Genomic DNA, 12,052 nt, shown 5'->3' with positions numbered 1-12,052 from the left:
AACTTCTAACACAGAGGACCACATGGTCTTCAAGCCTTGGCCCCTACTTATTCTCTAGTTTCATTCAATTAATTGTTCTGTGGTCTCACAATAGATCATGACTACTTTGAATTCCCATAACACCATGCTCTTTCTTGTCTTCAGCCTTCTTTCTGCAATATTGATCCCTCTGCCTGGACTTTCCCTCTTTCCTGCCTGGCTCTCATTCTTTTATCTCAATTTGAAGGCTCCTTCCTCCAGGAGATCTTCTTTAGCTGTCCCTCCCATGCATTCAACGGATATCACAGGAATAAAGTTTGGGTGCAATCAACTAATTCCTACTTACTCCCAACAGAACCAGAAGCTCCCTGGGAGCATGGTGTATACCAAATTTGCATTGACTCCCAAGCATCACCCTGTCATGTGAAGATTTGTTAAGTGGATCAACCTTCTTATTTGAGGGAAAGCCAGAATGTTCCTAAACCTGAAACCCTGCTTCTGTAAAGGTACTGAAACCCTAGTAGTTTTCCCTGTGTCCCTAGTGTTCTGAGAAGAGGGTCTGTGGTTCTAGCCTCATACAAGGTCCCATTCACACAGCTATTCACTACACTCTCTCTAGTCACCTCCCTGCAGAACAACAGTGGCCTTTCTCTGTGGGAGCAGTCTCTTGGAGGGAAGCTTCTGAGGGCCCTACTCTGGGAAATGAATGGGGCCAGCCTGGGGCAGGCAGGACAATAGCAGGGTGGGCCCTGTGCCCTCAGACCCCCACAGGAAAAGGCAGCCCGGAAACCAAGCCGCCAATGGGGAAATCCCCAGAATTCTGAGGAGCTGAAAGCAACAACCCTACAAGGCTGCTCTGTCCCTGGAAGAAACAGCAAGCGCCCAAGACCAAGCACCCAATGAAGACAAAAGGAGTTCTTGGTTTCAGTTCCTGGCAGCAGTGCCTAGAGCTGCTTTCTTAAAAGCCCTTGACCAGGCATGGAGGGCATCAGTAATATCCAGAGTAAGCCACAGCTTAAGGCAGGAGACAGCATACCTGTGTGAAGAGAAGAGCCCGCCTGAAGGTAACTCAGGCAGGAGGACAACTCAGAAAAGTGACGAGACAAGATAGGACAAGATACAACAGCCAACACGAAACACGTGAAGAATGGGACGGCACCACCATTTACTTGTAACAGTCCACAATGTGCTAGGTAGTATTCTGGAATTTTTATAAAAAATTGTTATATAAATAAAAGAGAATAGAATAGAATTGGCACAGGTATGTACAAAAGGAAGGCTGAATAATAAAAACGTGTAGGGTTTGATGGTGTTAACCAGAAAAGGTTTCCTTGAAGGAAAATGAGACTGGCGGGGTTGGGGGGAAGCAGAGAATACTGACACAAAGGTGGGGAAGGAGTGATGTGGGCCCAGAAGGAAGGTTAGTCTCGGTGGAGGAGGATGGTAGGAAACAGCAATAGGACCTGACATTAGTGAGGCTGTAGGCTGAACTGAAGAAAATCAGAAACCATGAAAGTCATGAATCCCAAGCTGGGGATCTGGGGCTAGAAAGGAAAGCCACTGTAGGTTTCAAGCAAAACAGGATGTGCCTGGGCTGAGATCTTAGGCACCTAATTTTTAACTACTGTTCTGTGTTTGTTCATTAGGTTCCCAGAGCCTGGCTGTCAGTCCTCAGCTGAGAAGCAGCACAGGACTGCGGGTAACCCAAGCATGGGTCTTTCAGTGACAGCTGAGGAGAGTTCAGGCCAATCTGGGGTCCCTGCCAAACCAAATGCCTTAACAACACTCACCATATGTTTGGCACTATAGAATTCACAAAATGTTTTTACACAAATCATCCTGGTCACACAGCTAGTTAGTGGCTGAGTGGGGGCTCACACAATGATATCTTATACTACTAGGATAGTTTTTTTCCCTTTTGTGATACTGGTGATTGAACCAGGGGCTCTCTACCATTGAGCTATATCTTCAGTGCTTTGTATTTTTTAAACTTTGAGGCAGTGTCTAAGTTGCCCAGGCTGGCCTCAAAATTGTGATCCTCCTGCCTTAGCCTCCTGGCTTACTAGATTGGTTTCTACGTCCCTAGAGTTTGGTAGGATAAATCAAGATTCACCAAATACATACTAATCTCCTCAAACTGTGATCCAATTTCCTAAGAATCTCCTGGAATGACTCTCCTTTCCCTCTCTGCACTGAAGAACTCTAAAGCTCTGTGGTGGAAACAGCCTAACCTAAGAGTCTCTATGAGATAAGTAGTATTTAATGCACCATATTCAGTGAATTGCTGGGTATCGGTGGGAGACAAAGTGACAGTAACGAAGGTTCTAGTCTGTCAACAGCACTACCCTTCTCTATTCCACAAGTCTCAAAAACTGTGGGAATCAAATGTAATTTGGTTCTAACATATCTTACTGATTCTCCTACCAAAATGTCTCCTGAATCCTGCCTTTCCTCTTTGTTCCCATCATAACCACTCTGATCCAGAATCTTCATCTTTTGCTACAAAAACTCCTGGATGGCCTTCCTGACCCTGTGCTTTTTCAGCCCATCTATCAACATCACAATTCTGTCCTTAAACACTGTTTCCTATTACCATATAATACGTGAATTATCACTGACTCCCTTTTCTCCACCACGTAAATAAAGTACCGGTACACCTTTATTCTCTATCCTGCCCACTTGTCAACCTAATTTCTCTCTGTCTGCAAAGACCAACAATCTCACCATAAGCAGGCCACACCATACTTGTTCTACCCCAGAAGCTTTCCTCATGCCTTCTGCCCCTTCCACCAAACAATTTCTAACTACCCCTCCCTTGGCTACTCTTATCGGCATCAATCTTCCACTCTTCTCTAAAGGTACCTTTCTGGTATAAATAAAGATTTAGCAATTATGGGTTTTTTGTTGTTGTTGTTTTTTACTGTTTTGTGTCTTCCCAAGAATGTATGCTCCACATTCTTGAATATTATCTACCAGAACACCAAGAACTGAGCCGAGCCTGGAGCCCTTTGATAAATATTTGCAGTCCAATCAAGTGACTGCCAAGTGCCACCGATCTTAGGTTACCACTTGGAAGGCTGCTAGATTGGTTCCCTATGTGATCTGAGGCCAGGCCATGACCTTGACTATAGATCCCACCATACCATTCTGTAGGAGTTGTTCCAAAAATACTGAAGAGAAAGAAACAAGGGCAGGGAATCAAGATGCTGAAATGAGCCTGGCGTAGTGGTGCACGCCTGTAATCCCAGTGGCTTGGGAGAATGAGGCAGGAGGATTGCGAGTTCAAGGCCAGCCTCAGCAATGGTGAGGAATTTAGCAACTCAGAGAGACTCTGTCTCTAAATAAAATACAAAATAGGGCTATAGGGCTGGGGATGTGGCTCAGTGGTTGAGTGCCCCTGAGTTCAATCCCTAGTATCAAAAAAAAAGGGGGGGGGGGCCTGGGGTTGTGGCTCAGTGGTAACGCGCTTGTTTAGCATGTGTGACGCACTGGGTTCGATTCTCAGCACCATATACAAATAAATAAAGGTCCATCAACTACTAAAAAATATTTTAAAAAAAGAAAAGAAAGAAAAAAAAAGATGCTGAAATGACATTATTCTAATTTTTTAAAATATATTTTTTAGTTGTTGATAGACCCTTATTTTATTTATTTATATGTGGTGCTAAGAATCGAACCTAATACCTCACACATGCCAGGCAAGTACACTACCACTGAGCACAGCCCAGCCCACATTATTCCAATTTTTTCAAAGCCCCTTTCTCATACATTTTTGTTTTGCTTCTTTTTAAAAATTTTTTTTATTTATATATGACAGCAGAATGCATTACAATTCTTATCACACATATAGAGCACAAGTTTTCATATCTCTGGTTGTATACACAGTATATTCACACCAATTCATGTCTTCATACCTGTACTTTGGAAAATAATGATCATCACATTCCACCATCATTAATAATCCCATGCCCCATTCCTTCCCCCTCTAACCCCTCTGCCCTATCCTTTTCTCATACATTTATATGTTAGTTTGCTGTTCTTTAATGAGAGGAAAATCTCGAAGAAGTCAACAAAGAGAGCAATACTAATGACTTTAGGGTCCCCACTGAAGTCAGAAGTAAGACAATAAATTGGCTTTAAATTGTAGCAAAGGGCTGGGGTTGGTAGCACACTCCTATAATCTCAGTTCACACAGTGGGTTGGGGCACCTGAGGTAGGAGATTCACAATCATGTTCAAGACCAGCCTTTGCAATTTAGATCATCTTAAAATATATATATTTTTAAAATATGAACTTGGGATGTAGCTCAGTGGTAGAGTACGAGACTCTGGGTTCAATCCCCAGAGTCTGTTTAAAAATAAAACGAGGTCGGGGATATGACTCAGTTGGTAGAGTGCTTGCCTTGCATGCATAAGGCCCTGGGTTCAATCCCCAGCACCACCACCAAAAAAAAAAAAAAAATAATAATAATAATAATAATAATAAATAAATAAATAAATAAATAAAACGGAAAAAAAAATGTAGGAAAAGTCTAGTATCCAAAAGGACTTAGAACTGTTGAACTCACAGAACCACCTTCCATTGAGACACAAAAAATGGGAGAGACCCCAACCTGTTTTTACTAGCTCAAGACACACCCTATAGTTGATGCAGCTGCACCTGCCTATAATTCCAGCTACTTGGGAGGCTGAGGCAGGAGGATTGCAAGTTTGAGCCAGCCTGAGCAACTTGGTGAGATCCTGTGTTAAACAAAATAAAATGGGCTGAGGATGTAGCTCAGTGGTAGAACATCCCTGGGTTCACTCCCCAGAACCAAAAACAAACAACAACAACAAAACAAAACAAAAACAACCCACACCCTATTTAGAATCAACTAGGTAATTCCTTGAGGTCCTACCAGACTCCTGCCATTTTCCCTCTCAAACCTATCCAATTGTTTTAGCACTATAAACCTGGGTGTTCTTCTAGACCTAAAAAATACCTTCCGAATCCTGCTCCAATTCTGTTAGGAGCCACAGACTTCCCAGTCACCCACCCCCCAGCCCGCAGGCCAAGTTTCCACACCCCTATTCTTCCAGTTTCCTCTTCCTTTCATCAGGCAGCTGTCGCCCTGGTCTTCTCAAACTTTCATTTTCTCTGGTTTTCAGGAAGGCCAGATAATGATTCCAGGAAAAGAGTCCTGGCTCACCAAAAGGACACAAGCATTCTGTTTTCAGAGGCTCAAAAAACGCAAGAACTAGAAAGAAACAAACCGTAGAGCCTGGCTAGCCCCACTCACTCATTTTTTGAGAGAAGAAAACTCCAATCAGAACAGGTAAGCAACTTTCCAAGGTCATTTATGTAGTCGGCCCCTGACTTGTTAACTCAATGCCAGAATTCTTCCTCAAACTCCAAACTTCCTCTCACAGGAACTCTAACATGGCTTTTCAGGAGTCTTTCTCTTTGACCAGAATTAGCAACTTCTTTAGTCTTGCTTACCCCAAAGGGCGAGGAAGTGACCTTGGGAGCCACTTGCAGGTTTATGCTTGGAGCCTTTCTCAAGATAGTCACTGAGAAAAGAAGGAAGAATGCACAGGCCACTGGGAAGTTTCCAAGCCATGTAATAAATCTTCCAATTAGGTTTTAAAAACAATAAACGAATAAAGTGGATTTTTCTATGAAGATGTGAAGCAGATTCAGTCAATACAGATTAAAACAACTCATCTTATGATTTACAGAATTTAAAGTTACCAAAACCTTTTCACATACATCAAAATCCTAGATCTTTAAGGCAGTGAGGAACACTATCCAAACTCCAGCATTTCCAGACTCTTTTCCCAGGTTATATGCTTCTAGAACCCCTTTGTCTATCCACTAATTTGGGCACAAGCTATGTGAAATCTTTTTTATTTTCGATAACCTACAGTCATTTTTATTTTTTGTCTATGTTTCTAAACTGGGGAAAGGGGCTCTGCCTGACAGTACTCTTTGAAAAAGCTTTACAAATGCATCAATCAAAGAGTGCTTTATGAACAATGTTTTTGAGTATCTGAAGTTAAGCTTAGCCTGCTCCTGCTCATAATGGTGATTAATCACCAAATGTTTCATCTGAAAATCCCCTCTCATCTCACACCCCTAGATTGGAACAAGGGTACATTTTGGAAAAGACTCAGCACTTCAAGGGACTTACTATTTGTAGATCTAGATCCCTATCACTGTTCTGGGAGGCCAATCTTCCAAACTAGGTAGAAGTTCAGCTAAATGCCTGGGGATTTATTGGTTCCATAGCTCAATAAAGACCAAAATCCCAGGTGGGAAGAGATCTCTGACAGGGAACAATTGGTGGGTCTGGGTTTACTTTGAATTTGGAAAATCATATGATTCCACAACAAGAAATGGCCAGAGATAATAAAACAAATCCTTTCTGGGGCTAGGAGTATTGCTCAGTGATACACCACCGGCCTAGCATGTGTGAAGTCCTGGGTTCACCAGCACCACAGAAAGAAAAAAAGAAAGTAAACAAAAAAATCTTCCACGCTCATCACTGAACAGACATCTAAGTGAGTCAAGGTAGAGAAAGTCTTGCCCATTCATCAAAATTCCTGGGAAGGAGTCAATAACCTTCCTTTTTTCACATCTTCTAGTATCACCCAACCATGACCACTGGTTCCTTGTTCTAACCCTGTGCATTTTTGCAATAATAAAGCCTATTCACTCTGCTTAAACTCTGCAAATGGAGAGATCTCTTCATCACCCTTAATTTGTTTGGGGCCACTTAGCTCAAGAAGTAGCGCATGAAGCTAAATCAAATCCATGAGTTCACCATCTAAATTTTAAATAGAATTTTACAGTTTAGAAAGCAACTGGAAATATATTATCTCACTGGAATGATTCCCTTCAACAGTCCAATGAGAAGATTCAATAAACATTATAATCCTCACATGCATACTGTATAAAGTGTGAGCTGGGTGCAGTGGAGCAGGTCTGTAATCCCAACTGCTTGGGAGGCAAGTTTGAGGCCAGGCTGGGCAACTTGTAGCAAGACTCTGTCTCAAAATAAATAAAAAGGGCTGAGGATGAAACTCAGCGGTAGTACACTTGCCTAGTAGTAGAATCCAAGGTCCTGGGTTCAGTACCCAGCACCATAGGAGAGAAAAAAAAAAAAAGTGTTTGCGGAACTTGAAAATACTTTATATAATGAGCTACCATGGCTTTACACAGGAGGAAGATAGCAGAGGTCATGACTTGCCCAAGGTCACATAGTTTAAGGGGAAAGCCAGGGCTCAAACCAAGAACTAACTTTTGGTGTAATGCTCTCTGGTTTGGTCCTCACATGAGCTAACTTTTTGCAAAGAAAAGCTGTTTCATGGAAGCAAACTCCTAACCCATTTGGCCATCTCAAAAAACGTTTGCCAAGGGGAACAAGGCAAACAGATATAGATGGCTAAGCAAAACTCATCATCATTCCTATAAAAATAATTCAGTATTATAAGCTCTGACTGTAATATCAAACATGTTTTTAGAATCTCCTGAAAAGAACATATAGTAAGGGCAATAACTGAAAGGGACAAAAACTGAAAGAAACACAAATAATTACACGATAGCTCATCTCTCAGTAATAACTTATTAACACTAAAAGATGAAGATTAATTGCAAAACTTTTTTTTCCCTATGGAGCCAGCAGTCACTACCCAACAGAAAGAAGGCAGGTAAAAGACTGCTAAATAAATATTCCAGTCTTTGTTACTATAAGTCACAATCTATCTTCAAATACATGGTCCTCCAGCATATGGCTTATCTTCAAGAAATACACATCACCTAGGAAACCTTCTCTAATTGACTTTTTGACTATATCTGAAATTAACACATGAAATATTGCAAACAACCTGAAATGGAAGAATTCACACTTACTGATATGTTCTCTGTGAGCAAGAACTGTATGCTTTCATTTTCTAAAACACACCAACAGCATCTTACACAAGACTCTACACAACAAACTGATAAACTAAGAGAGAACAGAACCCAACTCCATAATCTGCATCACTTCCTTCCAATCAGTGCTCCAGAGTGGTATAGACTGAGTTATTTAGAATTCATAGGGTCTAGGACTGGGGTTGTGGCTCAGTGGCAGAGCACCTGCTTAGCATGTGTGAGGCCCTGGGTTTGATCCTCAGCACCACATAAAAATAAATAAATAAAATAAAGGGTATTGTGTCTAACTAAAAAAAAAATCTTAAAAAAAAATTCATAGGGTCTAGAGCCTGGGATGTCAAAAGGTCCAATGAAACAAAACTAAAATGGAACAAGATCCAATGCAGCCAGCTGGAGATTACACGAAGGGGACCTGGGGAAGAGAATCTGGCAGGGGTGGAGGCAAGGAAAGCCCTGCCCATGGGAGAAAATGGTACTTTAACTATAGAAATTACAGGTATGAAGAGCAAGGAAATACCCTAACTGTTAAATAGTACCTTCCTCTATTGCTCTAGAAGGCAAAACAGTGCCTCACACATTCTACAGGGTATCTACAAACCTAGTCAGACAGGATGAGGCAATGAAAAGAACCAGGGATTCAGAATCACAAGATGTAGCTTAGAGTTCAGATTCTGCCACAAGTCAGGCAAAATGGTACAGGGCAAGCCAGGAATCCTCTTTGGGCTTCAGTTTCCCCTTCTACAAGATAGGAATAAGGCCTTCTGATTTGTCTGTCACAGAACATTGTGAGGCTCAAATGAGACATTCTATGAAAGCACTCAGGAAACCATAACATAGTGAACAGAGCCTGAGATCTGCAGCTGTGAAGATTTACAAACTCCCAGAGGGGGAGGCTCATATCAACCCAGGAACCTCACTGCCTCTCCTTACACTCCTCTACACCTGGATTTCCATCTTCTCACATCCCTGAATTCACAGAAATAGATTACCATTCAAATCTTAAAAAGACAAGTAAATTGATTCCCAACTCCAAGAGGATGAAAAGGGAAGAAGGGCAGCCTTGCAAACCAGTGCCCCTCCTTGCCTTGCCATGCCATGCCTCAGTTATCCCTTTCCCAGGGTCAAAGTACAAAGAGACCAACAGAAAGGGAAGGAGGTCTGAACCAGCCATAAATGCTTTGTGGTTGTTTGCCTCCTCCTCACCACAGCAAAGTCAGTTCCCTGTCTGGGGACTGCTGAATGATTCTAAACTGGACTCTAAAGCAACACAGAGATTAGTGTTTGGGAGAGAGAGATTATATGCATTCTAGGCCACATTCCACAGTCAAAAGGAAATTATTATTAGCATGGATAACCAAAGGTTAACTGAACATGGAGAGAACAATTGCTCCCTCGCAAATATTCTTCCCTATCTCTCCAATGATGTTTTTTCCAGGTCCAGTCCTTTCATTTGCTTGTTTAGTCCTCCAACCACCCATCTATTTGGTTAGGACATATGTACCACCCCTAAGAACACCCCACCCAACCCACGCAAGATTCTCAAGGGAAAAATCAGAGGTGGGTGGGAGGGAAAAGGCAGACACCTTACAAAGTTGTACCAAATCTTTGGAAGAAGGAATTACAACCCCAGTGTAATGTTAATAGTGTCAGAGGATGCGGTGTTGACTCTTGAGGGGGAGGTATATCATGTGCTCTAAAATTTGAGGGCCAGAGCCTCTGCCCATCAGGCCTAAGAGGCTCAAAACAACTCGTTCTGGTTCTAAGCAGAGGGAAGGCCCATTTTTCAGTCAAGCTTATTGAGAACGGCTTGGAAGATTAAACTTCAAGCATCAGCTATTGACAAGTCTCAATTTAAACTCTAAGCCTGTAGGAGAGAAAATTCTAATGTGACCTAAGCAACCGGGGGCCACATCAGCCACTGGTAACAATCCAGACCTGTGTGATTTTTGTAAATGGTGTTTCTATCCCATCATTTGAGCCAAGGACATCCTCCTCATTCTAGAAATGCGATCCAACCCATCCCCAAACCCCACTATTCCATACCAAACAGCCTGGCCTTCCGCCCCTGCCAGAGCCCCTCCCCCAGCAGCTCCAACACCTAACACCAGTCCCCATCCACCATGACCAGGCTTGCTCCTGCCTCCTACCCCCTAGAGGCTGGCAAGTTGGGGACCCAAATTCAGCCTCCAACCCGGCAAAAATCGTAACCCACTGAAAGCATGTCCTCCTTCTTTCATCCTCTTAGCTTCATTGCTTACTGCTTGCTTATATTAGAAAGACACTGAACCAGGAGGTGTTTTTGACCACAGACACACATACATAATCACACAGGCTGACGGTCCCCAGAGACCAATGCCCCTACCCCACCAATTCCCACAGCACACCCAAATCTTTTTTTTTTCTTTAATAATCCTTTATCAAAATGCAACACCCTCCCCTCCCAATCTTTCCTTTAATAAGTGTTGAAAAATCCAAACTCACCTGTCTAAACTCTGGGGCAACCTTACACTCATGGTTTCTCAGTTTCTCCAAGGTTCGGTTCCAGAATCCTGTCGCTTCAGTGTCTTGATCAAGACTGAATCCCTTGCAATTTCTGAGAAAGGTAAGAAGAGGGCCTCCCAACTTGAAGATGGAATCCTTTTTATTCCAGTTCTCAGGATCCTGGTAACTGAAGCTCCATCCTACTTCTACCGGTGAACATGGTCTCCTTTCTTAGACCCTTTTCCCCTCCCCCCCCTTAAAAATAAAAAAAAAATAAAATAAAAAAAGAAAGAAAAAAGAGGAAAACTATGACCTTCTTAGAAACCAAAATCCCAACCGCAAATCTCTTCAAGGTTAGCACTTTGGGCTAAAAAATGAATCACAGAAAGAATGTGCCTTCAAAATATCAGTCTGAACTGCAAAACACAGATAAAACCATCCTTTTAATCCAGTTTTCCCAGCTGTCCTTCTGTTGGCAAGGGAGCCTCAAGCTCCAAAGGGGAAAAAAAAATTATTCTCTGGTCTCCAATGCTTAAAATGACAACGGCAGATATATTCGAGGGAGGAAAAAACAGAGGAATAAATCCGAAATGGCACTTGAAAAAAAATCTTCCAGCTGATTTGCACAGTAAAAAATAAAATAAATAAAACCATACAATAGTATGTACACAACAGCACTCCTTCCACATCCAGTGCGACCCTGGGAACCAAAATCTGTAGATTTTCTTTAAAAAAGAAAAAAGCTTTTACATCGATGGTTTTGAAATTCTGAAAGGAACCAATCGCACCAAAAAAAAAAAAAAAAAAAAAAATCACAGAACACCTGAAATGCAATGGTTTTCACCTTAAAAATGGTAGCACTGACCACCAACCGGAGAGAATCCCCGAAATTATCCTCTCCCCGTCTCCTTTGAACTTGCAGGTTCCTCCACCTACCCCAGCCCGACGCTCAGACCCAGCCTCGCTCGGCCTTTTTCTGAGACAATTTCCTGAGTTAGTTCTGCTGTTTGGCTGCTCCACATCCAGGCTCCGAAAATTCCTCTCGCCTCAGCCTCCGCGGAACAGGGCTCCGGCTCCTCGCGTCCCCCCTTCTCCCTCCTCCGTCGCCGGCTCAGAAAAACTGCCCCCCGACCATCCTCGGTCTGGACCTGCGACTGTGGATGGCGTCCCGAGGGGTCCCTCCTCCACACCGGCTCCGGGCAACCCCGTCTCCTCCGCGCTCGGCCTCTCGGCTCCCTCTCGCCCCTCGCCGGCTCCCGCGGGCACTAGCCCACCGCGCCCCGCGCTGGACCGCCGGCCGGGCCTGGGCTCCCGGCCCCGCTCGCCCGCTCGCCCCACGCCGGGCGCCGCGCTCCGGCCTCCGCGGCAGCTCGGGACTCGGGCTCGGCCGCGGGCTGGGAAGGCGGCGGCAGGCCGGCGAGAGCAGGCGAGAGCGGGCGTCCGGCTCCCGGCGTCGCGGCCGCGCTCGCCTCCTTCCGGGCCCCTTCCCCCTCGGCTCGCCGCTCGCTCGGGCGCAGGCCCGGCCGGCCGCCCCCTCCCCGCGCTCGGCTCCCTCCTCCTCCGCCGCGAGCCTTTCTCCTTCCCTCGCTCCAGCGGGGGCGGGGCCGCAGGCTCCTCCTCCTCGCCGCGCTGCCCGTCGCCCTTTCCCTCACGCCGCCGCGGCCGAGGCGGAGGCGGGGGC

General features: G+C 44.2%; 1 protein-coding gene across 10 annotated transcripts in view; it reads right to left on the bottom strand.

The window, feature by feature from the left end:
• Arhgef11 (Rho guanine nucleotide exchange factor 11) overlaps positions 1 to 11,699 on the bottom strand; it is a 111,784-nt gene extending 100,085 nt beyond the window's left edge. For 4 of the 10 annotated variants that reach the window (XM_071618316.1, XM_071618320.1, XM_071618321.1 and 1 more), the window contains exon 1: positions 10,372 to 11,697. In XM_071618316.1, the coding sequence (XP_071474417.1) occupies positions 10,372 to 10,403 (32 nt within the window). In that variant the 5' untranslated portion in view covers positions 10,404 to 11,697. Of the gene's footprint in view, positions 1 to 10,371 lie in introns of all 10 variants that reach the window. The other 6 variants (XM_071618317.1, XM_071618325.1, XM_071618323.1 and 3 more) reach the window with 3 other exon arrangements.
• Positions 11,700 to 12,052: the final 353 nt, after the last annotated feature.

This window comes from Marmota flaviventris, chromosome 10, assembly GCF_047511675.1.
Source record: "Marmota flaviventris isolate mMarFla1 chromosome 10, mMarFla1.hap1, whole genome shotgun sequence".
Lineage (NCBI taxonomy): Eukaryota > Metazoa > Chordata > Mammalia > Rodentia > Sciuridae > Marmota > Marmota flaviventris.
This window is presented reverse-complemented; position numbering and strand designations above follow the sequence as displayed.